At 48.0% G+C, this 27,733-nt stretch overlaps 6 protein-coding genes and 3 pseudogenes across 16 annotated transcripts in view; all 9 read right to left on the reverse strand.

Moving 5' to 3' along the window:
- Positions 1-27,733, reverse strand: part of LOC309503725 (collagen alpha-3(VI) chain-like) — a 113,209-nt gene that overhangs the window by 58,845 nt on the left and 26,631 nt on the right. The window lies entirely within an intron of this gene.
- LOC309502579 (collagen alpha-3(VI) chain-like) lies at positions 17-6,608 on the reverse strand (annotated as a pseudogene). The gene is made up of 6 exons: positions 5,133-6,608; positions 3,527-5,000; positions 2,770-3,366; positions 2,497-2,516; positions 1,622-2,427; positions 17-1,514 (listed from the first exon to the last, which is right to left on the reverse strand). The product of its transcript is annotated as a collagen alpha-3(VI) chain-like (transcript).
- On the reverse strand, positions 6,633-13,187 carry LOC309502580 (collagen alpha-3(VI) chain-like; annotated as a pseudogene). Its single transcript has 6 exons — positions 12,130-13,187; positions 10,533-12,077; positions 9,776-10,372; positions 9,503-9,522; positions 8,628-9,433; positions 6,633-8,575 (listed from the first exon to the last, which is right to left on the reverse strand). The product of its transcript is annotated as a collagen alpha-3(VI) chain-like (transcript).
- Positions 13,786-14,736, reverse strand: LOC309503734 (collagen alpha-3(VI) chain-like). The gene has a single exon (XM_082176507.1). The coding sequence runs from the start codon at positions 14,684-14,686 to the stop codon at positions 14,030-14,032; it is 657 nt and encodes a 218-aa protein (XP_082032633.1). The 5' UTR covers positions 14,687-14,736; the 3' UTR covers positions 13,786-14,029.
- LOC309503739 (collagen alpha-1(XII) chain-like) lies at positions 14,751-15,377 on the reverse strand (the record flags this gene model as incomplete). Its single annotated transcript, XM_082176512.1, has 1 exon — positions 14,751-15,377. Exon 1 carries the CDS (start codon positions 15,351-15,353, stop codon positions 14,751-14,753), a length of 603 nt encoding a protein of 200 aa, XP_082032638.1. The 5' UTR covers positions 15,354-15,377.
- LOC309502581 (collagen alpha-3(VI) chain-like) lies at positions 15,606-20,950 on the reverse strand (annotated as a pseudogene). Its single transcript has 5 exons — positions 19,137-20,950; positions 17,539-19,029; positions 16,782-17,378; positions 16,509-16,528; positions 15,606-16,439 (listed from the first exon to the last, which is right to left on the reverse strand). The product of its transcript is annotated as a collagen alpha-3(VI) chain-like (transcript).
- LOC309503731 (collagen alpha-3(VI) chain-like) lies at positions 21,035-21,807 on the reverse strand. The gene has a single exon (XM_082176505.1). The coding sequence runs from the start codon at positions 21,787-21,789 to the stop codon at positions 21,037-21,039; it is 753 nt and encodes a 250-aa protein (XP_082032631.1). The 5' UTR covers positions 21,790-21,807; the 3' UTR covers positions 21,035-21,036.
- Positions 21,836-22,519, reverse strand: LOC309502582 (collagen alpha-3(VI) chain-like; the record flags this gene model as incomplete). Its single annotated transcript, XM_082174984.1, has 1 exon — positions 21,836-22,519. A coding segment is annotated over one exon (684 nt), but the record flags the coding sequence as incomplete, so codon positions are not given.
- LOC309502583 (collagen alpha-3(VI) chain-like) lies at positions 22,627-27,199 on the reverse strand (the record flags this gene model as incomplete). Its single annotated transcript, XM_082174985.1, has 7 exons — positions 26,151-27,199; positions 25,341-25,940; positions 24,541-25,273; positions 24,472-24,476; positions 23,788-24,384; positions 23,515-23,534; positions 22,627-23,445 (listed from the first exon to the last, which is right to left on the reverse strand). Exons 1-7 carry the CDS (start codon positions 26,800-26,802, stop codon positions 22,627-22,629), a joined length of 3,426 nt encoding a protein of 1,141 aa, XP_082031111.1. The 5' UTR covers positions 26,803-27,199.

Here is a 27,733-nt window from a genome sequence, read left to right on the forward strand (position 1 = left end):
CAAAGCACAGCCTGTGAGCTAGCTGTCATAAAGTTCTGCCATGCACATACCAGTGAGAGTCGGTGAAGCTGGAGTGATGGGCATTGCAACAGCCTGGACAGAGGCCAGCAGCTGCTCTTGGACATTTGGGAGCTCACTGAAGTCGGTCACGGACAGAGCATAACTGGGGTCGTATGAGATTCTCTGCAGTTCTCTGCTATCAGAGCCCCTCGATCCAATTCCAAAGGTCAAGACGCCAAGCTCTTTCAGGGAGGAGGCTGCTGCATCAACACTGTCGAATGACCTTCCCCCGCTAAGCAAGATCAGTATCTGCGGCACACCCTCCAACCGTCTGCTGCCGGAGGAGGCAGTAAATACATTGTCTCTGACGTACTGGAGAGCTGCCCCCGTGTAGAGGGGTCTACCTCCTTTGTGTCTCAGACCTCTGACACGGTCAAGAACCTCTTCCTTTGTCGTGTGGCTATTTAAATAGAAATGGACCTCGGCTTCTCTACTGTACTGCACCACAGAAACACGGTCTCTGTTTGCCTCTATGGTGTATTGCTCCACTACTCTCTGCACAAAATCACGCATAGCTGGGAAAGAATTCCTAGTGCCATCTGAACCGTCCAGCAGAAACACTATGTCCTTTCTGGGTGTGACGTAATCAGCTAGGAGGGGGGAAAGCAGCATCATTAACACCAAGTAATGTGCATAACGTTCATAAACCTTCAGAATGACACATCGGTTCATCACCTCATTAACTCTCTGAGCTATGGTTAGAGACATCATGGAGAAAAACAAGACACAGTGTATTGTAAAGTACTGCAAAGCACGTACCGGTAACAGTCTGTGAAGTTGGAGTGATGGGAATTGAAACAGCCTTGACAGAGGCCAGGAGCTGCTCTTGGACATTTGGAAGCTCACTGAAGTCGGACACGGACAGAGCATAATTGGGGTCGTATGAAATTCTCTGCAATTCTCTGCTATCAGAGCCCCTCGATCCTATTCCAAAAGTCAAGATGCCAAGCTCTTTCAGAGAGGAGGCTGCTGCCTCAACACTGTCAAATGACCTTCCCCCGCTAAGCAAAACCAGTATCTGCGGCACACCCTCCACCCGTCTGCTGCCGGAGGAGGCAGTAAAGACATTGTCTATGACGTACTGGAGCGCTGCCCCCGTGTAAAGGGGTCTGCCTCCTTTGTGCCGCAGACCTCTGACACTGTCAAGAATTTTTTCCTTTGTCTTGAAAGTGTTTAGATAGAAATGGGCCTCTGGGTCTCTGCTGTACTGGACCACAGAAACTTGATCTCTGTTCTCAGATACTTCCAATTTCTCCACCATTCTTTGCACAAATTCTTTCATTGCTGGGAACCCATTCCTAGTGGCATCCGATCCATCCAGCAGGAAGACAACATCTCTCCTCTGTCTACGGCCCTCAGCTAAAAACAGACATATTCGTGGGTCAGGTGGGGGACATTGTAAGGAGAGAGAAAAAAAAAAAAAAAAACACACACAATGCATTACACACTTGGTGCTCGATCATGCTTTTTGTGTTTTCGATATCGCGCCACCTCCCGTAAAGTTTTACTCTTCAGGAGGAAGTACATTTCCTTCGCAACTCATTAGAACTAGAGGAACAACATGGCACATTTCTCTACGACCATAATAAAAGGAGAGGAATTACAGGAAGCCGGTTTGGCTTTTTTCTTACCTATCGTCGTGGTGGTGCTAGACGTTCCCTCTACAAAGACCGTGTTAATGTTGGTGAAAAGCTGCTGTTGGACACTGGGAAGGTCAGCAAAGTCACTCACTGAGAGTGCATAACTAGGCTCATTGGAGATCTTCTGGAGTTCCCTGCTGTCTGAGCTCCTCGACCCTATCGCAAAGATAAGCACTCCCAGCTCTTTCAGGGATGAGGCTGGTGTGTCAACATTATCAAATGACTTTCCACCACTCAGGAGAATCAGTAACTGAGGCACACCTTCTACAAGTCTGCTTCCAGAGGAGGCAGTGAAGACATTGTCCCTCACGTACTGCAGAGCTGCCCCTGTGTTGAGGGGTCTCCCTCCTTTGTGCATCAGACCCCTGAGCGTGTCAAGCACGTCCTCCTTTCTTGAGTATGTGTTAAGATAGAAATGGGCCTCTGGATCTCTGCTGTACTGGACCACAGACACATGGTCTCCTTTCTCAGACACATTCAGTCTCTCCACCATCCTCTCAACAAAGTCACGCATTGCAGGGAAAGAGCTCCTTGTGCCATCTGAACCATCCAGCAGGAACACCACATCCCTCCTAGCCATCCTTCGCTCAGCTATGGGTAATGGAATGGAACACAAAGTCACGTGAGCCCTGGGTATCTGATATTGTCTGTGGGTGTGTGTGTGCTCTAGTCGGCAACTGCAAAAGGGAAAAAACGCTCCTATCCTTTCAGCTGGTTTACAGCCAATCTAACAGTCATTACTGTCTGCTAAAAAATAGCATCTAATTTTGGTCAGAGTAAAACTGCCTAAACTTACTGAATACGGCAAAATGAGGTCTATAATTTAAAGGATATTTTCATCAAAAGACAAAAACTGCGCCTAAAACTGACGAAGGAGCGAATAAACAAACACGTTAAAACGCAACACTGCTTAACACCCCAGAGAGTTCAAACCCATCGCTTGTTAGGCTAATTTCCCCCCGCCTCTGCTAACATGCATCGCTAACATAAACCGTTTAGTGTCTACGGCACGCTTTGCAAGGAGAGCTCAGTGTGCTGTTTTCTAGAGACGTGTGATAATCTGTCTTACCCGCCACAGTAGGTGTCATCGGCTTGACTTGTCCAAGCGCATTGTTGAGGGAGCTGATAAACTGCTGCTGGACACTGGGAAGGTCAGAAAATTCATTGATGGACTGTGCATAGGTAGGGTCGTTGGCAATTCTCTGCACCTCTCTGCTCGAATTTCTGGTGCCGATGCCAAAAATCAAGATTCCGCTCTCTTTTAGGGTGGAGGCAGGTGTATCTATGTTATCGCCTGACCGTCCTCCACTGAGGAGGATAAGAATCTGAGGGACACCCTCTTGCTTTCTACTCCCCGCAGAGGCGGTGAAGACACTGTCCCTCACGTACTGGAGAGCTGCCCCCGTGTTGAGGGGTCTCCCTCCTCTATGCCTCAGACCTCTGACAGTGTTCAGGATCTCCCCTTTTGTTGCGTAGGTATTCAGATAGAAATTGACCTCAGCGTCTCTACTGTACTGCACCACAGAAACACGGTCTCTGTTTGCCTCTATGTTGAATAGCTCCACTACTCGTTGCACAAAATCACGCATTGCTGGGAATGTATTTCTAGTGCCATCTGAACCGTCCAGCAAAAACACTACGTCCTTTCTGGGTATGGCGTCATCAGCTAGGAAAAGAAATCAGCATCATTAACACCAAGTCATTTCAAAACATCTTAAAAATGTCACATTAATTCAACCACCTCATCGACTACCTAAGCTGTGGGTAATGGTCCCACTGCTCATTACTACTTAGGGAGATCAACAAAGCACAGCCTGTGAGCTAGCTGTCATAAAGTTCTGCCATGCACATACCAGTGAGAGTCGGTGAAGCTGGAGTGATGGGCATTGCAACAGCCTGGACAGAGGCCAGCAGCTGCTCTTGGACATTTGGGAGCTCACTGAAGTCGGTCACGGACAGAGCATAACTGGGGTCGTATGAGATTCTCTGCAGTTCTCTGCTATCAGAGCCCCTCGATCCAATTCCAAAGGTCAAGACGCCAAGCTCTTTCAGGGAGGAGGCTGCTGCATCAACACTGTCGAATGACCTTCCCCCGCTAAGCAAGATCAGTATCTGCGGCACACCCTCCAGCCGTCTGCTACCGGAGGAGGCAGTAAATACATTGTCTCTGACGTACTGGAGAGCTGCCCCCGTGTAGAGGGGTCTACCTCCTTTGTGTTTCAGACCTCTGACACGGTCAAGAACCTCTTCCTTTGTCGTGTGGCTATTTAAATAGAAATGGACCTCGGCTTCTCTACTGTACTGCACCACAGAAACACGGTCTCTGTTTGCCTCTATGGTGTATTGCTCCACTACTCTCTGCACAAAATCACGCATAGCTGGGAAAGAATTCCTAGTGCCATCTGAACCGTCCAGCAGAAACACTATGTCCTTTCTGGGTGTGACGTAATCAGCTAGGAGGGGGGAAAGCAGCATCATTAACACCAAGTAATGTGCATAACGTTCATAAACCTTCAGAATGACACATCGGTTCATCACCTCATTAACTCTCTGAGCTATGGTTAGAGACATCATGGAGAAAAACAAGACACAGTGTATTGTAAAGTACTGCAAAGCACGTACCGGTAACAGTCTGTGAAGTTGGAGTGATGGGAATTGAAACAGCCTTGACAGAGGCCAGGAGCTGCTCTTGGACATTTGGAAGCTCACTGAAGTCGGACACGGACAGAGCATAATTGGGGTCGTATGAAATTCTCTGCAATTCTCTGCTATCAGAGCCCCTCGATCCTATTCCAAAAGTCAAGATGCCAAGCTCTTTCAGAGAGGAGGCTGCTGCCTCAACACTGTCAAATGACCTTCCCCCGCTAAGCAAAACCAGTATCTGCGGCACACCCTCCACCCGTCTGCTGCCGGAGGAGGCAGTAAAGACATTGTCTATGACGTACTGGAGCGCTGCCCCCGTGTAAAGGGGTCTGCCTCCTTTGTGCCGCAGACCTCTGACACTGTCAAGAATTTTTTCCTTTGTCTTGAAAGTGTTTAGATAGAAATGGGCCTCTGGGTCTCTGCTGTACTGGACCACAGAAACTTGATCTCTGTTCTCAGATACTTCCAATTTCTCCACCATTCTTTGCACAAATTCTTTCATTGCTGGGAACCCATTCCTAGTGGCATCCGATCCATCCAGCAGGAAGACAACATCTCTCCTCTGTCTACGGCCCTCAGCTAAAAACAGACATATTCGTGGGTCAGGTGGGGGACATTGTAAGGAGAGAGAAAAAAAAAAAAAAAAAACACACACAATGCATTACACACTTGGTGCTCGATCATGCTTTTTGTGTTTTCGATATCGCGCCACCTCCCGTAAAGTTTTACTCTTCAGGAGGAAGTACATTTCCTTCGCAACTCATTAGAACTAGAGGAACAACATGGCACATTTCTCTACGACCATAATAAAAGGAGAGGAATTACAGGAAGCCGGTTTGGCTTTTTTCTTACCTATCGTCGTGGTGGTGCTAGACGTTCCCTCTACAAAGACCGTGTTAATGTTGGTGAAAAGCTGCTGTTGGACACTGGGAAGGTCAGCAAAGTCACTCACTGAGAGTGCATAACTAGGCTCATTGGAGATCTTCTGGAGTTCCCTGCTGTCTGAGCTCCTCGACCCTATCGCAAAGATAAGCACTCCCAGCTCTTTCAGGGATGAGGCTGGTGTGTCAACATTATCAAATGACTTTCCACCACTCAGGAGAATCAGTAACTGAGGCACACCTTCTACAAGTCTGCTTCCAGAGGAGGCAGTGAAGACATTGTCCCTCACGTACTGCAGAGCTGCCCCTGTGTTGAGGGGTCTCCCTCCTTTGTGCATCAGACCCCTGAGCGTGTCAAGCACGTCCTCCTTTCTTGAGTATGTGTTAAGATAGAAATGGGCCTCTGGATCTCTGCTGTACTGGACCACAGACACATGGTCTCCTTTCTCAGACACATTCAGTCTCTCCACCATCCTCTCAACAAAGTCACGCATTGCAGGGAAAGAGCTCCTTGTGCCATCTGAACCATCCAGCAGGAACACCACATCCCTCCTAGCCATCCTTCGCTCAGCTATGGGTAATGGAATGGAACACAAAGTCACGTGAGCCCTGGGTATCTGATATTGTCTGTGGGTGTGTGTGTGCTCTAGTCGGCAACTGCAAAAGGGAAAAAACGCTCCTATCCTTTCAGCTGGTTTACAGCCAATCTAACAGTCATTACTGTCTGCTAAAAAATAGCATCTAATTTTGGTCAGAGTAAAACTGCCTAAACTTACTGAATACGGCAAAATGAGGTCTATAATTTAAAGGATATTTTCATCAAAAGACAAAAACTGCGCCTAAAACTGACGAAGGAGCGAATAAACAAACACGTTAAAACGCAACACTGCTTAACACCCCAGAGAGTTCAAACCCATCGCTTGTTAGGCTAATTTCCCCCCGCCTCTGCTAACATGCATCGCTAACATAAACCGTTTAGTGTCTACGGCACGCTTTGCAAGGAGAGCTCAGTGTGCTGTTTTCTAGAGACGTGTGATAATCTGTCTTACCCGCCACAGTAGGTGTCATCGGCTTGACTTGTCCAAGCGCATTGTTGAGGGAGCTGATAAACTGCTGCTGGACACTGGGAAGGTCAGAAAATTCATTGATGGACTGTGCATAGGTAGGGTCGTTGGCAATTCTCTGCACCTCTCTGCTCGAATTTCTGGTGCCGATGCCAAAAATCAAGATTCCGCTCTCTTTTAGGGTGGAGGCAGGTGTATCTATGTTATCGCCTGACCGTCCTCCACTGAGGAGGATAAGAATCTGAGGGACACCCTCTTGCTTTCTACTCCCCGCAGAGGCGGTGAAGACACTGTCCCTCACGTACTGGAGAGCTGCCCCCGTGTTGAGGGGTCTCCATCCTCTATGCCTCAGACCTCTGACAGTGTTCAGGATCTCCCCTTTTGTTGCGTAGGTATTCAGATAGAAATTGACCTCAGCGTCTCTACTGTACTGCACCACAGAAACACGGTCTCTGTTTGCCTCTATGTTGAATAGCTCCACTACTCGTTGCACAAAATCACGCATTGCTGGGAATGTATTTCTAGTGCCATCTGAACCGTCCAGCAAAAACACTACGTCCTTTCTGGGTATGGCGTCATCAGCTAGGAAAAGAAATCAGCATCATTAACACCAAGTCATTTCAAAACATCTTAAAAATGTCACATTAATTCAACCACCTCATCGACTACCTAAGCTGTGGGTAATGGTCCCACTGCTCATTACTACTTAGGGAGATCAACAAAGCACAGCCTGTGAGCTAGCTGTCATAAAGTTCTGCCATGCACATACCAGTGAGAGTCGGTGAAGCTGGAGTGATGGGCATTGCAACAGCCTGGACAGAGGCCAGCAGCTGCTCTTGGACATTTGGGAGCTCACTGAAGTCGGTCACGGACAGAGCATAACTGGGGTCGTATGAGATTCTCTGCAGTTCTCTGCTATCAGAGCCCCTCGATCCAATTCCAAAGGTCAAGACGCCAAGCTCTTTCAGGGAGGAGGCTGCTGCATCAACACTGTCGAATGACCTTCCCCCGCTAAGCAAGATCAGTATCTGCGGCACACCCTCCAGCCGTCTGCTGCCGGAGGAGGCAGTAAATACATTGTCTCTGACGTACTGGAGAGCTGCCCCCGTGTAGAGGGGTCTACCTCCTTTGTGTCTCAGACCTCTGACACGGTCAAGAACCTCTTCCTTTGTCGTGTGGCTATTTAAATAGAAATGGACCTCGGCTTCTCTACTGTACTGCACCACAGAAACACGGTCTCTGTTTGCCTCTATGGTGTATTGCTCCACTACTCTCTGCACAAAATCACGCATAGCTGGGAAAGAATTCCTAGTGCCATCTGAACCGTCCAGCAGAAACACTATGTCCTTTCTGGGTGTGACGTAATCAGCTAGGAGGGGGGAAAGCAGCATCATTAACACCAAGTAATGTGCATAACGTTCATAAACCTTCAGAATGACACATCGGTTCATCACCTCATTAACTCTCTGAGCTATGGTTAGAGACATCATGGAGAAAAACAAGACACAGTGTATTGTAAAGTACTGCAAAGCACGTACCGGTAACAGTCTGTGAAGTTGGAGTGATGGGAATTGAAACAGCCTTGACAGAGGCCAGGAGCTGCTCTTGGACATTTGGAAGCTCACTGAAGTCGGACACGGACAGAGCATAATTGGGGTCGTATGAAATTCTCTGCAATTCTCTGCTATCAGAGCCCCTCGATCCTATTCCAAAAGTCAAGATGCCAAGCTCTTTCAGAGAGGAGGCTGCTGCCTCAACACTGTCAAATGACCTTCCCCCGCTAAGCAAAACCAGTATCTGCGGCACACCCTCCACCCGTCTGCTGCCGGAGGAGGCAGTAAAGACATTGTCTATGACGTACTGGAGCGCTGCCCCCGTGTAAAGGGGTCTGCCTCCTTTGTGCCGCAGACCTCTGACACTGTCAAGAATTTTTTCCTTTGTCTTGAAAGTGTTTAGATAGAAATGGGCCTCTGGGTCTCTGCTGTACTGGACCACAGAAACTTGATCTCTGTTCTCAGATACTTCCAATTTCTCCACCATTCTTTGCACAAATTCTTTCATTGCTGGGAACCCATTCCTAGTGGCATCCGATCCATCCAGCAGGAAGACAACATCTCTCCTCTGTCTACGGCCCTCAGCTAAAAACAGACATATTCGTGGGTCAGGTGGGGGACATTGTAAGGAGAGAAAAAAAAAAAAAAAAAACACACACAATGCATTACACACTTGGTGCTCGATCATGCTTTTTGTGTTTTCGATATCGCGCCACCTCCCGTAAAGTTTTACTCTTCAGGAAGAAGTACATTTCCTTCGCAACTCATTAGAACTAGAGGAACAACATGGCACATTTCTCTACGACCATAATAAAAGGAGAGGAATTACAGGAAGCCGGTTTGGCTTTTTTCTTACCTATCGTCGTGGTGGTGCTAGACGTTCCCTCTACAAAGACCGTGTTAATGTTGGTGAAAAGCTGCTGTTGGACACTGGGAAGGTCAGCAAAGTCACTCACTGAGAGTGCATAACTAGGCTCATTGGAGATCTTCTGGAGTTCCCTGCTGTCTGAGCTCCTCGACCCTATCGCAAAGATAAGCACTCCCAGCTCTTTCAGGGATGAGGCTGGTGTGTCAACATTATCAAATGACTTTCCACCACTCAGGAGAATCAGTAACTGAGGCACACCTTCTACAAGTCTGCTTCCAGAGGAGGCAGTGAAGACATTGTCCCTCACGTACTGCAGAGCTGCCCCTGTGTTGAGGGGTCTCCCTCCTTTGTGCATCAGACCCCTGAGCGTGTCAAGCACGTCCTCCTTTCTTGAGTATGTGTTAAGATAGAAATGGGCCTCTGGATCTCTGCTGTACTGGACCACAGACACATGGTCTCCTTTCTCAGACACATTCAGTCTCTCCACCATCCTCTCAACAAAGTCACGCATTGCAGGGAAAGAGCTCCTTGTGCCATCTGAACCATCCAGCAGGAACACCACATCCCTCCTAGCCATCCTTCGCTCAGCTATGGGTAATGGAATGGAACACAAAGTCACGTGAGCCCTGGGTATCTGATATTGTCTGTGGGTGTGTGTGTGCTCTAGTCGGCAACTGCAAAAGGGAAAAAACGCTCCTATCCTTTCAGCTGGTTTACAGCCAATCTAACAGTCATTACTGTCTGCTAAAAAATAGCATCTAATTTTGGTCAGAGTAAAACTGCCTAAACTTACTGAATACGGCAAAATGAGGTCTATAATTTAAAGGATATTTTCATCAAAAGACAAAAACTGCGCCTAAAACTGACGAAGGAGCGAATAAACAAACACGTTAAAACGCAACACTGCTTAACACCCCAGAGAGTTCAAACCCATCGCTTGTTAGGCTAATTTCCCCCCGCCTCTGCTAACATGCATCGCTAACATAAACCGTTTAGTGTCTACGGCACGCTTTGCAAGGAGAGCTCAGTGTGCTGTTTTCTAGAGACGTGTGATAATCTGTCTTACCCGCCACAGTAGGTGTCATCGGCTTGACTTGTCCAAGCGCATTGTTGAGGGAGCTGATAAACTGCTGCTGGACACTGGGAAGGTCAGAAAATTCATTGATGGACTGTGCATAGGTAGGGTCGTTGGCAATTCTCTGCACCTCTCTGCTCGAATTTCTGGTGCCGATGCCAAAAATCAAGATTCCGCTCTCTTTTAGGGTGGAGGCAGGTGTATCTATGTTATCGCCTGACCGTCCTCCACTGAGGAGGATAAGAATCTGAGGGACACCCTCTTGCTTTCTACTCCCCGCAGAGGCGGTGAAGACACTGTCCCTCACGTACTGGAGAGCTGCCCCCGTGTTGAGGGGTCTCCCTCCTCTATGCCTCAGACCTCTGACAGTGTTCAGGATCTCCCCTTTTGTTGCGTAGGTATTCAGATAGAAATTGACCTCAGCGTCTCTACTGTACTGCACCACAGAAACACGGTCTCTGTTTGCCTCTATGTTGAATAGCTCCACTACTCGTTGCACAAAATCACGCATTGCTGGGAATGTATTTCTAGTGCCATCTGAACCGTCCAGCAAAAACACTACGTCCTTTCTGGGTATGGCGTCATCAGCTAGGAAAAGAAATCAGCATCATTAACACCAAGTCATTTCAAAACATCTTAAAAATGTCACATTAATTCAACCACCTCATCGACTACCTAAGCTGTGGGTAATGGTCCCACTGCTCATTACTACTTAGGGAGATCAACAAAGCACAGCCTGTGAGCTAGCTGTCATAAAGTTCTGCCATGCACATACCAGTGAGAGTCGGTGAAGCTGGAGTGATGGGCATTGCAACAGCCTGGACAGAGGCCAGCAGCTGCTCTTGGACATTTGGGAGCTCACTGAAGTCGGTCACGGACAGAGCATAACTGGGGTCGTATGAGATTCTCTGCAGTTCTCTGCTATCAGAGCCCCTCGATCCAATTCCAAAGGTCAAGACGCCAAGCTCTTTCAGGGAGGAGGCTGCTGCATCAACACTGTCGAATGACCTTCCCCCGCTAAGCAAGATCAGTATCTGCGGCACACCCTCCAGCCGTCTGCTGCCGGAGGAGGCAGTAAATACATTGTCTCTGACGTACTGGAGAGCTGCCCCCGTGTAGAGGGGTCTACCTCCTTTGTGTCTCAGACCTCTGACACGGTCAAGAACCTCTTCCTTTGTCGTGTGGCTATTTAAATAGAAATGGACCTCGGCTTCTCTACTGTACTGCACCACAGAAACACGGTCTCTGTTTGCCTCTATGGTGTATTGCTCCACTACTCTCTGCACAAAATCACGCATAGCTGGGAAAGAATTCCTAGTGCCATCTGAACCGTCCAGCAGAAACACTATGTCCTTTCTGGGTGTGACGTAATCAGCTAGGAGGGGGGAAAGCAGCATCATTAACACCAAGTAATGTGCATAACGTTCATAAACCTTCAGAATGACACATCGGTTCATCACCTCATTAACTCTCTGAGCTATGGTTAGAGACATCATGGAGAAAAACAAGACACAGTGTATTGTAAAGTACTGCAAAGCACGTACCGGTAACAGTCTGTGAAGTTGGAGTGATGGGAATTGAAACAGCCTTGACAGAGGCCAGGAGCTGCTCTTGGACATTTGGAAGCTCACTGAAGTCGGACACGGACAGAGCATAATTGGGGTCGTATGAAATTCTCTGCAATTCTCTGCTATCAGAGCCCCTCGATCCTATTCCAAAAGTCAAGATGCCAAGCTCTTTCAGAGAGGAGGCTGCTGCCTCAACACTGTCAAATGACCTTCCCCCGCTAAGCAAAACCAGTATCTGCGGCACACCCTCCACCCGTCTGCTGCCGGAGGAGGCAGTAAAGACATTGTCTATGACGTACTGGAGCGCTGCCCCCGTGTAAAGGGGTCTGCCTCCTTTGTGCCGCAGACCTCTGACACTGTCAAGAATTTTTTCCTTTGTCTTGAAAGTGTTTAGATAGAAATGGGCCTCTGGGTCTCTGCTGTACTGGACCACAGAAACTTGATCTCTGTTCTCAGATACTTCCAATTTCTCCACCATTCTTTGCACAAATTCTTTCATTGCTGGGAACCCATTCCTAGTGGCATCCGATCCATCCAGCAGGAAGACAACATCTCTCCTCTGTCTACGGCCCTCAGCTAAAAACAGACATATTCGTGGGTCAGGTGGGGGACATTGTAAGGAGAGAAAAAAAAACAAAAAAAACACACACAATGCATTACACACTTGGTGCTCGATCATGCTTTTTGTGTTTTCGATATCGCGCCACCTCCCGTAAAGTTTTACTCTTCAGGAAGAAGTACATTTCCTTCGCAACTCATTAGAACTAGAGGAACAACATGGCACATTTCTCTACGACCATAATAAAAGGAGAGGAATTACAGGAAGCCGGTTTGGCTTTTTTCTTACCTATCGTCGTGGTGGTGCTAGACGTTCCCTCTACAAAGACCGTGTTAATGTTGGTGAAAAGCTGCTGTTGGACACTGGGAAGGTCAGCAAAGTCACTCACTGAGAGTGCATAACTAGGCTCATTGGAGATCTTCTGGAGTTCCCTGCTGTCTGAGCTCCTCGACCCTATCGCAAAGATAAGCACTCCCAGCTCTTTCAGGGATGAGGCTGGTGTGTCAACATTATCAAATGACTTTCCACCACTCAGGAGAATCAGTAACTGAGGCACACCTTCTACAAGTCTGCTTCCAGAGGAGGCAGTGAAGACATTGTCCCTCACGTACTGCAGAGCTGCCCCTGTGTTGAGGGGTCTCCCTCCTTTGTGCATCAGACCCCTGAGCGTGTCAAGCACGTCCTCCTTTCTTGAGTATGTGTTAAGATAGAAATGGGCCTCTGGATCTCTGCTGTACTGGACCACAGACACATGGTCTCCTTTCTCAGACACATTCAGTCTCTCCACCATCCTCTCAACAAAGTCACGCATTGCAGGGAAAGAGCTCCTTGTGCCATCTGAACCATCCAGCAGGAACACCACATCCCTCCTAGCCATCCTTCGCTCAGCTATGGGTAATGGAATGGAACACAAAGTCACGTGAGCCCTGGGTATCTGATATTGTCTGTGGGTGTGTGTGTGCTCTAGTCGGCAACTGCAAAAGGGAAAAAACGCTCCTATCCTTTCAGCTGGTTTACAGCCAATCTAACAGTCATTACTGTCTGCTAAAAAATAGCATCTAATTTTGGTCAGAGTAAAACTGCCTAAACTTACTGAATACGGCAAAATGAGGTCTATAATTTAAAGGATATTTTCATCAAAAGACAAAAACTGCGCCTAAAACTGACGAAGGAGCGAATAAACAAACACGTTAAAACGCAACACTGCTTAACACCCCAGAGAGTTCAAACCCATCGCTTGTTAGGCTAATTTCCCCCCGCCTCTGCTAACATGCATCGCTAACATAAACCGTTTAGTGTCTACGGCACGCTTTGCAAGTAGAGCTCAGTGTGCTGTTTTCTAGAGACGTGTGATAATCTGTCTTACCCGCCACAGTAGGTGTCATCGGCTTGACTTGTCCAAGCGCATTGTTGAGGGAGCTGATAAACTGCTGCTGGACACTGGGAAGGTCAGAAAATTCATTGATGGACTGTGCATAGGTAGGGTCGTTGGCAATTCTCTGCACCTCTCTGCTCGAATTTCTGGTGCCGATGCCAAAAATCAAGATTCCGCTCTCTTTTAGGGTGGAGGCAGGTGTATCTATGTTATCGCCTGACCGTCCTCCACTGAGGAGGATAAGAATCTGAGGGACACCCTCTTGCTTTCTACTCCCCGCAGAGGCGGTGAAGACACTGTCCCTCACGTACTGGAGAGCTGCCCCCGTGTTGAGGGGTCTCCCTCCTCTATGCCTCAGACCTCTGACAGTGTTCAGGATCTCCCCTTTTGTTGCGTAGGTATTCAGATAGAAATTGACCTTAGCGTCTCTACTGTACTGCACCACAGAAACACGGTCTCTGTTTGCCTCTATGTTGAATAGCTCCACTACTTGTTGCACAAAATCACGCATTGCTGGGAATGTATTTCTAGTGCCATCTGAACCGTCCAGCAAAAACACTACGTCCTTTCTGGGTATGGCGTCATCAGCTAGGAAAAGAAATCAGCATCATTAACACCAAGTCATTTCAAAACATCTTAAAAATGTCACATTAATTCAACCACCTCATCGACTACCTAAGCTGTGGGTAATGGTCCCACTGCTCATTACTACTTAGGGAGATCAACAAAGCACAGCCTGTGAGCTAGCTGTCATAAAGTTCTGCCATGCACATACCAGTGAGAGTCGGTGAAGCTGGAGTGATGGGCATTGCAACAGCCTGGACAGAGGCCAGCAGCTGCTCTTGGACATTTGGGAGCTCACTGAAGTCGGTCACGGACAGAGCATAACTGGGGTCGTATGAGATTCTCTGCAGTTCTCTGCTATCAGAGCCCCTCGATCCAATTCCAAAGGTCAAGACGCCAAGCTCTTTCAGGGAGGAGGCTGCTGCATCAACACTGTCGAATGACCTTCCCCCGCTAAGCAAGATCAGTATCTGCGGCACACCCTCCAACCGTCTGCTGCCGGAGGAGGCAGTAAATACATTGTCTCTGACGTACTGGAGAGCTGCCCCCGTGTAGAGGGGTCTACCTCCTTTGTGTCTCAGACCTCTGACACGGTCAAGAACCTCTTCCTTTGTCGTGTAGCTATTTAAATAGAAATGGACCTCGGCTTCTCTACTGTACTGCACCACAGAAACACGGTCTCTGTTTGCCTCTATGGTGTATTGCTCCACTACTCTCTGCACAAAATCACGCATAGCTGGGAAAGAATTCCTAGTGCCATCTGAACCGTCCAGCAGAAACACTATGTCCTTTCTGGGTGTGACGTAATCAGCTAGGAGGGGGGAAAGCAGCATCATTAACACCAAGTAATGTGCATAACGTTCATAAACCTTCAGAATGACACATCGGTTCATCACCTCATTAACTCTCTGAGCTATGGTTAGAGACATCATGGAGAAAAACAAGACACAGTGTATTGTAAAGTACTGCAACGCACGTACCGGTAACAGTCTGTGAAGTTGGAGTGATGGGAATTGAAACAGCCTTGACAGAGGCCAGGAGCTGCTCTTGGACATTTGGAAGCTCACTGAAGTCGGACACGGACAGAGCATAATTGGGGTCGTATGAAATTCTCTGCAATTCTCTGCTATCAGAGCCCCTCGATCCTATTCCAAAAGTCAAGATGCCAAGCTCTTTCAGAGAGGAGGCTGCTGCCTCAACACTGTCAAATGACCTTCCCCCGCTAAGCAAAACCAGTATCTGCGGCACACCCTCCACCCGTCTGCTGCCGGAGGAGGCAGTAAAGACATTGTCTATGACGTACTGGAGCGCTGCCCCCGTGTAAAGGGGTCTGCCTCCTTTGTGCCGCAGACCTCTGACACTGTCAAGAATTTTTTCCTTTGTCTTGAAAGTGTTTAGATAGAAATGGGCCTCTGGGTCTCTGCTGTACTGGACCACAGAAACTTGATCTCTGTTCTCAGATACTTCCAATTTCTCCACCATTCTTTGCACAAATTCTTTCATTGCTGTGAACCCATTCCTAGTGGCATCCGATCCATCCAGCAGGAAGACAACATCTCTCCTCTGTCTACGGCCCTCAGCTAAAAACAGACATATTCGTGGGTCAGGTGGGGGACATTGTAAGGAGAGAGAAAAACAAAACAAAAAAACACACACAATGCATTACACACTTGGTGCTCGATCATGCTTTTTGTGTTTTCGATATCGCGCCACCTCCCGTAAAGTTTTACTCTTCAGGAAGAAGTACATTTCCTTCGCAACTCATTAGAACTAGAGGAACAACATGGCACATTTCTCTACGACCATAATAAAAGGAGAGGAATTACAGGAAGCCGGTTTGGCTTTTTTCTTACCTATCGTCGTGGTGGTGCTAGACGTTCCCTCTACAAAGACCGTGTTAATGTTGGTGAAAAGCTGCTGTTGGACACTGGGAAGGTCAGCAAAGTCACTCACTGAGAGTGCATAACTAGGCTCATTGGAGATCTTCTGGAGTTCCCTGCTGTCTGAGCTCCTCGACCCTATCGCAAAGATAAGCACTCCCAGCTCTTTCAGGGATGAGGCTGGTGTGTCAACATTATCAAATGACTTTCCACCACTCAGGAGAATCAGTAACTGAGGCACACCTTCTACAAGTCTGCTTCCAGAGGAGGCAGTGAAGACATTGTCCCTCACGTACTGCAGAGCTGCCCCTGTGTTGAGGGGTCTCCCTCCTTTGTGCATCAGACCCCTGAGCGTGTCAAGCACATCCTCCTTTCTTGAGTATGTGTTAAGATAGAAATGGGCCTCTGGATCTCTGCTGTACTGGACCACAGACACATGGTCTCCTTTCTCAGACACATTCAGTCTCTCCACCATCCTCTCAACAAAGTCACGCATTGCAGGGAAAGAGCTCCTTGTGCCATCTGAACCATCCAGCAGGAACACCACATCCCTCCTAGCCATCCTTCGCTCAGCTATGGGTAATGGAATGGAACACAAAGTCACGTGAGCCCTGGGTATCTGATATTGTCTGTGGGTGTGTGTGTGCTCTAGTCGGCAACTGCAAAAGGGAAAAAACGCTCCTATCCTTTCAGCTGGTTTACAGCCAATCTAACAGTCATTACTGTCTGCTAAAAAATAGCATCTAATTTTGGTCAGAGTAAAACTGCCTAAACTTACTGAATACGGCAAAATGAGGTCTATAATTTAAAGGATATTTTCATCAAAAGACAAAAACTGCGCCTAAAACTGACGAAGGAGCGAATAAACAAACACGTTAAAACGCAACACTGCTTAACACCCCAGAGAGTTCAAACCCATCGCTTGTTAGGCTAATTTCCCCCCGCCTCTGCTAACATGCATCGCTAACATAAACCGTTTAGTGTCTACGGCACGCTTTGCAAGGAGAGCTCAGTGTGCTGTTTTCTAGAGACGTGTGATAATCTGTCTTACCCGCCACAGTAGGTGTCATCGGCTTGACTTGTCCAAGCGCATTGTTGAGGGAGCTGATAAACTGCTGCTGGACACTGGGAAGGTCAGAAAATTCATTGATGGACTGTGCATAGGTAGGGTCGTTGGCAATTCTCTGCACCTCTCTGCTCGAATTTCTGGTGCCGATGCCAAAAATCAAGATTCCGCTCTCTTTTAGGGTGGAGGCAGGTGTATCTATGTTATCGCCTGACCGTCCTCCACTGAGGAGGATAAGAATCTGAGGGACACCCTCTTGCTTTCTACTCCCCGCAGAGGCGGTGAAGACACTGTCCCTCACGTACTGGAGAGCTGCCCCCGTGTTGAGGGGTCTCCCTCCTCTATGCCTCAGACCTCTGACAGTGTTCAGGATCTCCCCTTTTGTTGCGTAGGTATTCAGATAGAAATTGACCTCAGCGTCTCTACTGTACTGCACCACAGAAACACGGTCTCTGTTTGCCTCTATGTTGAATAGCTCCACTACTCGTTGCACAAAATCACGCATTGCTGGGAATGTATTTCTAGTGCCATCTGAACCGTCCAGCAAAAACACTACGTCCTTTCTGGGTATGGCGTCATCAGCTAGGAAAAGAAATCAGCATCATTAACACCAAGTCATTTCAAAACATCTTAAAAATGTCACATTAATTCAACCACCTTATCGACCACCTAAGCTGTGGGTAATGGTCCCACTGCTCATTACTACTTAGGGAGATCAACAAAGCACAGCCTGTGAGCTAGCTGTCATAAAGTTCTGCCATGCACATACCAGTGAGAGTCGGTGAAGCTGGAGTGATGGGCATTGCAACAGCCTGGACAGAGGCCAGCAGCTGCTCTTGGACATTTGGGAGCTCACTGAAGTCGGTCACGGACAGAGCATAACTGGGGTCGTATGAGATTCTCTGCAGTTCTCTGCTATCAGAGCCCCTCGATCCAATTCCAAAGGTCAAGACGCCAAGCTCTTTCAGGGAGGAGGCTGCTGCATCAACACTGTCGAATGACCTTCCCCCGCTAAGCAAGATCAGTATCTGCGGCACACCCTCCAACCGTCTGCTACCGGAGGAGGCAGTAAATACATTGTCTCTGACGTACTGGAGAGCTGCCCCCGTGTAGAGGGGTCTACCTCCTTTGTGTCTCAGACCTCTGACACGGTCAAGAACCTCTTCCTTTGTCGTGTGGCTATTTAAATAGAAATGGACCTCGGCTTCTCTACTGTACTGCACCACAGAAACACGGTCTCTGTTTGCCTCTATGGTGTATTGCTCCACTACTCTCTGCACAAAATCACGCATAGCTGGGAAAGAATTCCTAGTGCCATCTGAACCGTCCAGCAGAAACACTATGTCCTTTCTGGGTGTGACGTAATCAGCTAGGAGGGGGGAAAGCAGCATCATTAACACCAAGTAATGTGCATAACGTTCATAAACCTTCAGAATGACACATCGGTTCATCACCTCATTAACTCTCTGAGCTATGGTTAGAGACATCATGGAGAAAAACAAGACACAGTGTATTGTAAAGTACTGCAACGCACGTACCGGTAACAGTCTGTGAAGTTGGAGTGATGGGAATTGAAACAGCCTTGACAGAGGCCAGGAGCTGCTCTTGGACATTTGGAAGCTCACTGAAGTCGGACACGGACAGAGCATAATTGGGGTCGTATGAAATTCTCTGCAATTCTCTGCTATCAGAGCCCCTCGATCCTATTCCAAAAGTCAAGATGCCAAGCTCTTTCAGAGAGGAGGCTGCTGCCTCAACACTGTCAAATGACCTTCCCCCGCTAAGCAAAACCAGTATCTGCGGCACACCCTCCACCCGTCTGCTGCCGGAGGAGGCAGTAAAGACATTGTCTATGACGTACTGGAGCGCTGCCCCCGTGTAAAGGGGTCTGCCTCCTTTGTGCCGCAGACCTCTGACACTGTCAAGAATTTTTTCCTTTGTCTTGAAAGTGTTTAGATAGAAATGGGCCTCTGGGTCTCTGCTGTACTGGACCACAGAAACTTGATCTCTGTTCTCAGATACTTCCAATTTCTCCACCATTCTTTGCACAAATTCTTTCATTGCTGGGAACCCATTCCTAGTGGCATCCGATCCATCCAGCAGGAAGACAACATCTCTCCTCTGTCTACGGCCCTCAGCTAAAAACAGACATATTCGTGGGTCAGGTGGGGGACATTGTAAGGAGAGAGAAAAAAAAAAAAAAAAACACACACAATGCATTACACACTTGGTGCTCGATCATGCTTTTTGTGTTTTCGATATCGCGCCACCTCCCGTAAAGTTTTACTCTTCAGGAGGAAGTACATTTCCTTCGCAACTCATTAGAACTAGAGGAACAACATGGCACATTTCTCTACGACCATAATAAAAGGAGAGGAATTACAGGAAGCCGGTTTGGCTTTTTTCTTACCTATCGTCGTGGTGGTGCTAGACGTTCCCTCTACAAAGACCGTGTTAATGTTGGTGAAAAGCTGCTGTTGGACACTGGGAAGGTCAGCAAAGTCACTCACTGAGAGTGCATAACTAGGCTCATTGGAGATCTTCTGGAGTTCCCTGCTGTCTGAGCTCCTCGACCCTATCGCAAAGATAAGCACTCCCAGCTCTTTCAGGGATGAGGCTGGTGTGTCAACATTATCAAATGACTTTCCACCACTCAGGAGAATCAGTAACTGAGGCACACCTTCTACAAGTCTGCTTCCAGAGGAGGCAGTGAAGACATTGTCCCTCACGTACTGCAGAGCTGCCCCTGTGTTGAGGGGTCTCCCTCCTTTGTGCATCAGACCCCTGAGCGTGTCAAGCACGTCCTCCTTTCTTGAGTATGTGTTAAGATAGAAATGGGCCTCTGGATCTCTGCTGTACTGGACCACAGACACATGGTCTCCTTTCTCAGACACATTCAGTCTCTCCACCATCCTCTCAACAAAGTCACGCATTGCAGGGAAAGAGCTCCTTGTGCCATCTGAACCATCCAGCAGGAACACCACATCCCTCCTAGCCATCCTTCGCTCAGCTATGGGTAATGGAATGGAACACAAAGTCACGTGAGCCCTGGGTATCTGATATTGTCTGTGGGTGTGTGTGTGCTCTAGTCGGCAACTGCAAAAGGGAAAAAACGCTCCTATCCTTTCAGCTGGTTTACAGCCAATCTAACAGTCATTACTGTCTGCTAAAAAATAGCATCTAATTTTGGTCAGAGTAAAACTGCCTAAACTTACTGAATACGGCAAAATGAGGTCTATAATTTAAAGGATATTTTCATCAAAAGACAAAAACTGCGCCTAAAACTGACGAAGGAGCGAATAAACAAACACGTTAAAACGCAACACTGCTTAACACCCCAGAGAGTTCAAACCCATCGCTTGTTAGGCTAATTTCCCCCCGCCTCTGCTAACATGCATCGCTAACATAAACCGTTTAGTGTCTACGGCACGCTTTGCAAGGAGAGCTCAGTGTGCTGTTTTCTAGAGACGTGTGATAATCTGTCTTACCCGCCACAGTAGGTGTCATCGGCTTGACTTGTCCAAGCGCATTGTTGAGGGAGCTGATAAACTGCTGCTGGACACTGGGAAGGTCAGAAAATTCATTGATGGACTGTGCATAGGTAGGGTCGTTGGCAATTCTCTGCACCTCTCTGCTCGAATTTCTGGTGCCGATGCCAAAAATCAAGATTCCGCTCTCTTTTAGGGTGGAGGCAGGTGTATCTATGTTATCGCCTGACCGTCCTCCACTGAGGAGGATAAGAATCTGAGGGACACCCTCTTGCTTTCTACTCCCCGCAGAGGCGGTGAAGACACTGTCCCTCACGTACTGGAGAGCTGCCCCCGTGTTGAGGGGTCTCCCTCCTCTATGCCTCAGACCTCTGACAGTGTTCAGGATCTCCCCTTTTGTTGCGTAGGTATTCAGATAGAAATTGACCTCAGCGTCTCTACTGTACTGCACCACAGAAACACGGTCTCTGTTTGCCTCTATGTTGAATAGCTCCACTACTCGTTGCACAAAATCACGCATTGCTGGGAATGTATTTCTAGTGCCATCTGAACCGTCCAGCAAAAACACTACGTCCTTTCTGGGTATGGCGTCATCAGCTAGGAAAAGAAATCAGCATCATTAACACCAAGTCATTTCAAAACATCTTAAAAATGTCACATTAATTCAACCACCTCATCGACTACCTAAGCTGTGGGTAATGGTCCCACTGCTCATTACTACTTAGGGAGATCAACAAAGCACAGCCTGTGAGCTAGCTGTCATAAAGTTCTGCCATGCACATACCAGTGAGAGTCGGTGAAGCTGGAGTGATGGGCATTGCAACAGCCTGGACAGAGGCCAGCAGCTGCTCTTGGACATTTGGGAGCTCACTGAAGTCGGTCACGGACAGAGCATAACTGGGGTCGTATGAGATTCTCTGCAGTTCTCTGCTATCAGAGCCCCTCGATCCAATTCCAAAGGTCAAGACGCCAAGCTCTTTCAGGGAGGAGGCTGCTGCATCAACACTGTCGAATGACCTTCCCCCGCTAAGCAAGATCAGTATCTGCGGCACACCCTCCAGCCGTCTGCTGCCGGAGGAGGCAGTAAATACATTGTCTCTGACGTACTGGAGAGCTGCCCCCGTGTAGAGGGGTCTACCTCCTTTGTGTCTCAGACCTCTGACACGGTCAAGAACCTCTTCCTTTGTCGTGTGGCTATTTAAATAGAAATGGACCTCGGCTTCTCTACTGTACTGCACCACAGAAACACGGTCTCTGTTTGCCTCTATGGTGTATTGCTCCACTACTCTCTGCACAAAATCACGCATAGCTGGGAAAGAATTCCTAGTGCCATCTGAACCGTCCAGCAGAAACACTATGTCCTTTCTGGGTGTGACGTAATCAGCTAGGAGGGGGGAAAGCAGCATCATTAACACCAAGTAATGTGCATAACGTTCATAAACCTTCAGAATGACACATCGGTTCATCACCTCATTAACTCTCTGAGCTATGGTTAGAGACATCATGGAGAAAAACAAGACACAGTGTATTGTAAAGTACTGCAAAGCACGTACCGGTAACAGTCTGTGAAGTTGGAGTGATGGGAATTGAAACAGCCTTGACAGAGGCCAGGAGCTGCTCTTGGACATTTGGAAGCTCACTGAAGTCGGACACGGACAGAGCATAATTGGGGTCGTATGAAATTCTCTGCAATTCTCTGCTATCAGAGCCCCTCGATCCTATTCCAAAAGTCAAGATGCCAAGCTCTTTCAGAGAGGAGGCTGCTGCCTCAACACTGTCAAATGACCTTCCCCCGCTAAGCAAAACCAGTATCTGCGGCACACCCTCCACCCGTCTGCTGCCGGAGGAGGCAGTAAAGACATTGTCTATGACGTACTGGAGCGCTGCCCCCGTGTAAAGGGGTCTGCCTCCTTTGTGCCGCAGACCTCTGACACTGTCAAGAATTTTTTCCTTTGTCTTGAAAGTGTTTAGATAGAAATGGGCCTCTGGGTCTCTGCTGTACTGGACCACAGAAACTTGATCTCTGTTCTCAGATACTTCCAATTTCTCCACCATTCTTTGCACAAATTCTTTCATTGCTGGGAACCCATTCCTAGTGGCATCCGATCCATCCAGCAGGAAGACAACATCTCTCCTCTGTCTACGGCCCTCAGCTAAAAACAGACATATTCGTGGGTCAGGTGGGGGACATTGTAAGGAGAGAAAAAAAAAAAAAAAAAAACACACACAATGCATTACACACTTGGTGCTCGATCATGCTTTTTGTGTTTTCGATATCGCGCCACCTCCCGTAAAGTTTTACTCTTCAGGAAGAAGTACATTTCCTTCGCAACTCATTAGAACTAGAGGAACAACATGGCACATTTCTCTACGACCATAATAAAAGGAGAGGAATTACAGGAAGCCGGTTTGGCTTTTTTCTTACCTATCGTCGTGGTGGTGCTAGACGTTCCCTCTACAAAGACCGTGTTAATGTTGGTGAAAAGCTGCTGTTGGACACTGGGAAGGTCAGCAAAGTCACTCACTGAGAGTGCATAACTAGGCTCATTGGAGATCTTCTGGAGTTCCCTGCTGTCTGAGCTCCTCGACCCTATCGCAAAGATAAGCACTCCCAGCTCTTTCAGGGATGAGGCTGGTGTGTCAACATTATCAAATGACTTTCCACCACTCAGGAGAATCAGTAACTGAGGCACACCTTCTACAAGTCTGCTTCCAGAGGAGGCAGTGAAGACATTGTCCCTCACGTACTGCAGAGCTGCCCCTGTGTTGAGGGGTCTCCCTCCTTTGTGCATCAGACCCCTGAGCGTGTCAAGCACGTCCTCCTTTCTTGAGTATGTGTTAAGATAGAAATGGGCCTCTGGATCTCTGCTGTACTGGACCACAGACACATGGTCTCCTTTCTCAGACACATTCAGTCTCTCCACCATCCTCTCAACAAAGTCACGCATTGCAGGGAAAGAGCTCCTTGTGCCATCTGAACCATCCAGCAGGAACACCACATCCCTCCTAGCCATCCTTCGCTCAGCTATGGGTAATGGAATGGAACACAAAGTCACGTGAGCCCTGGGTATCTGATATTGTCTGTGGGTGTGTGTGTGCTCTAGTCGGCAACTGCAAAAGGGAAAAAACGCTCCTATCCTTTCAGCTGGTTTACAGCCAATCTAACAGTCATTACTGTCTGCTAAAAAATAGCATCTAATTTTGGTCAGAGTAAAACTGCCTAAACTTACTGAATACGGCAAAATGAGGTCTATAATTTAAAGGATATTTTCATCAAAAGACAAAAACTGCGCCTAAAACTGACGAAGGAGCGAATAAACAAACACGTTAAAACGCAACACTGCTTAACACCCCAGAGAGTTCAAACCCATCGCTTGTTAGGCTAATTTCCCCCCGCCTCTGCTAACATGCATCGCTAACATAAACCGTTTAGTGTCTACGGCACGCTTTGCAAGTAGAGCTCAGTGTGCTGTTTTCTAGAGACGTGTGATAATCTGTCTTACCCGCCACAGTAGGTGTCATCGGCTTGACTTGTCCAAGCGCATTGTTGAGGGAGCTGATAAACTGCTGCTGGACACTGGGAAGGTCAGAAAATTCATTGATGGACTGTGCATAGGTAGGGTCGTTGGCAATTCTCTGCACCTCTCTGCTCGAATTTCTGGTGCCGATGCCAAAAATCAAGATTCCGCTCTCTTTTAGGGTGGAGGCAGGTGTATCTATGTTATCGCCTGACCGTCCTCCACTGAGGAGGATAAGAATCTGAGGGACACCCTCTTGCTTTCTACTCCCCGCAGAGGCGGTGAAGACACTGTCCCTCACGTACTGGAGAGCTGCCCCCGTGTTGAGGGGTCTCCCTCCTCTATGCCTCAGACCTCTGACAGTGTTCAGGATCTCCCCTTTTGTTGCGTAGGTATTCAGATAGAAATTGACCTCAGCGTCTCTACTGTACTGCACCACAGAAACACGGTCTCTGTTTGCCTCTATGTTGAATAGCTCCACTACTTGTTGCACAAAATCACGCATTGCTGGGAATGTATTTCTAGTGCCATCTGAACCGTCCAGCAAAAACACTACGTCCTTTCTGGGTATGGCGTCATCAGCTAGGAAAAGAAATCAGCATCATTAACACCAAGTCATTTCAAAACATCTTAAAAATGTCACATTAATTCAACCACCTCATCGACTACCTAAGCTGTGGGTAATGGTCCCACTGCTCATTACTACTTAGGGAGATCAACAAAGCACAGCCTGTGAGCTAGCTGTCATAAAGTTCTGCCATGCACATACCAGTGAGAGTCGGTGAAGCTGGAGTGATGGGCATTGCAACAGCCTGGACAGAGGCCAGCAGCTGCTCTTGGACATTTGGGAGCTCACTGAAGTCGGTCACGGACAGAGCATAACTGGGGTCGTATGAGATTCTCTGCAGTTCTCTGCTATCAGAGCCCCTCGATCCAATTCCAAAGGTCAAGACGCCAAGCTCTTTCAGGGAGGAGGCTGCTGCATCAACACTGTCGAATGACCTTCCCCCGCTAAGCAAGATCAGTATCTGCGGCACACCCTCCAACCGTCTGCTGCCGGAGGAGGCAGTAAATACATTGTCTCTGACGTACTGGAGAGCTGCCCCCGTGTAGAGGGGTCTACCTCCTTTGTGTCTCAGACCTCTGACACGGTCAAGAACCTCTTCCTTTGTCGTGTAGCTATTTAAATAGAAATGGACCTCGGCTTCTCTACTGTACTGCACCACAGAAACACGGTCTCTGTTTGCCTCTATGGTGTATTGCTCCACTACTCTCTGCACAAAATCACGCATAGCTGGGAAAGAATTCCTAGTGCCATCTGAACCGTCCAGCAGAAACACTATGTCCTTTCTGGGTGTGACGTAATCAGCTAGGAGGGGGGAAAGCAGCATCATTAACACCAAGTAATGTGCATAACGTTCATAAACCTTCAGAATGACACATCGGTTCATCACCTCATTAACTCTCTGAGCTATGGTTAGAGACATCATGGAGAAAAACAAGACACAGTGTATTGTAAAGTACTGCAACGCACGTACCGGTAACAGTCTGTGAAGTTGGAGTGATGGGAATTGAAACAGCCTTGACAGAGGCCAGGAGCTGCTCTTGGACATTTGGAAGCTCACTGAAGTCGGACACGGACAGAGCATAATTGGGGTCGTATGAAATTCTCTGCAATTCTCTGCTATCAGAGCCCCTCGATCCTATTCCAAAAGTCAAGATGCCAAGCTCTTTCAGAGAGGAGGCTGCTGCCTCAACACTGTCAAATGACCTTCCCCCGCTAAGCAAAACCAGTATCTGCGGCACACCCTCCACCCGTCTGCTGCCGGAGGAGGCAGTAAAGACATTGTCTATGACGTACTGGAGCGCTGCCCCCGTGTAAAGGGGTCTGCCTCCTTTGTGCCGCAGACCTCTGACACTGTCAAGAATTTTTTCCTTTGTCTTGAAAGTGTTTAGATAGAAATGGGCCTCTGGGTCTCTGCTGTACTGGACCACAGAAACTTGATCTCTGTTCTCAGATACTTCCAATTTCTCCACCATTCTTTGCACAAATTCTTTCATTGCTGGGAACCCATTCCTAGTGGCATCCGATCCATCCAGCAGGAAGACAACATCTCTCCTCTGTCTACGGCCCTCAGCTAAAAACAGACATATTCGTGGGTCAGGTGGGGGACATTGTAAGGAGAGAGAAAAACAAAACAAAAAAACACACACAATGCATTACACACTTGGTGCTCGATCATGCTTTTTGTGTTTTCGATATCGCGCCACCTCCCGTAAAGTTTTACTCTTCAGGAAGAAGTACATTTCCTTCGCAACTCATTAGAACTAGAGGAACAACATGGCACATTTCTCTACGACCATAATAAAAGGAGAGGAATTACAGGAAGCCGGTTTGGCTTTTTTCTTACCTATCGTCGTGGTGGTGCTAGACGTTCCCTCTACAAAGACCGTGTTAATGTTGGTGAAAAGCTGCTGTTGGACACTGGGAAGGTCAGCAAAGTCACTCACTGAGAGTGCATAACTAGGCTCATTGGAGATCTTCTGGAGTTCCCTGCTGTCTGAGCTCCTCGACCCTATCGCAAAGATAAGCACTCCCAGCTCTTTCAGGGATGAGGCTGGTGTGTCAACATTATCAAATGACTTTCCACCACTCAGGAGAATCAGTAACTGAGGCACACCTTCTACAAGTCTGCTTCCAGAGGAGGCAGTGAAGACATTGTCCCTCACGTACTGCAGAGCTGCCCCTGTGTTGAGGGGTCTCCCTCCTTTGTGCATCAGACCCCTGAGCGTGTCAAGCACATCCTCCTTTCTTGAGTATGTGTTAAGATAGAAATGGGCCTCTGGATCTCTGCTGTACTGGACCACAGACACATGGTCTCCTTTCTCAGACACATTCAGTCTCTCCACCATCCTCTCAACAAAGTCACGCATTGCAGGGAAAGAGCTCCTTGTGCCATCTGAACCATCCAGCAGGAACACCACATCCCTCCTAGCCATCCTTCGCTCAGCTATGGGTAATGGAATGGAACACAAAGTCACGTGAGCCCTGGGTATCTGATATTGTCTGTGGGTGTGTGTGTGCTCTAGTCGGCAACTGCAAAAGGGAAAAAACGCTCCTATCCTTTCAGCTGGTTTACAGCCAATCTAACAGTCATTACTGTCTGCTAAAAAATAGCATCTAATTTTGGTCAGAGTAAAACTGCCTAAACTTACTGAATACGGCAAAATGAGGTCTATAATTTAAAGGATATTTTCATCAAAAGACAAAAACTGCGCCTAAAACTGACGAAGGAGCGAATAAACAAACACGTTAAAACGCAACACTGCTTAACACCCCAGAGAGTTCAAACCCATCGCTTGTTAGGCTAATTTCCCCCCGCCTCTGCTAACATGCATCGCTAACATAAACCGTTTAGTGTCTACGGCACGCTTTGCAAGGAGAGCTCAGTGTGCTGTTTTCTAGAGACGTGTGATAATCTGTCTTACCCGCCACAGTAGGTGTCATCGGCTTGACTTGTCCAAGCGCATTGTTGAGGGAGCTGATAAACTGCTGCTGGACACTGGGAAGGTCAGAAAATTCATTGATGGACTGTGCATAGGTAGGGTCGTTGGCAATTCTCTGCACCTCTCTGCTCGAATTTCTGGTGCCGATGCCAAAAATCAAGATTCCGCTCTCTTTTAGGGTGGAGGCAGGTGTATCTATGTTATCGCCTGACCGTCCTCCACTGAGGAGGATAAGAATCTGAGGGACACCCTCTTGCTTTCTACTCCCCGCAGAGGCGGTGAAGACACTGTCCCTCACGTACTGGAGAGCTGCCCCCGTGTTGAGGGGTCTCCCTCCTCTATGCCTCAGACCTCTGACAGTGTTCAGGATCTCCCCTTTTGTTGCGTAGGTATTCAGATAGAAATTGACATCAGCGTCTCTACT

The sequence above is a fragment of the Leuciscus leuciscus genome, assembly GCF_965113295.1.
Source record: "Leuciscus leuciscus genome assembly, chromosome: 7".
Lineage (NCBI taxonomy): Eukaryota > Metazoa > Chordata > Actinopteri > Cypriniformes > Leuciscidae > Leuciscus > Leuciscus leuciscus.

What these genes read in the sequence shown, in the direction of transcription:
- LOC309503734 (XM_082176507.1), bottom strand. Translation starts at nt 14,686, where the DNA reads ATGATGCTGCTTTCCCCCCTCCTAGCTGATTACGTCACACCCAGAAAG.
- LOC309503731 (XM_082176505.1), bottom strand. Translation starts at nt 21,789, where the DNA reads ATGATGTCTCTAACCATAGCTCAGAGAGTTAATGAGGTGATGAACCGA.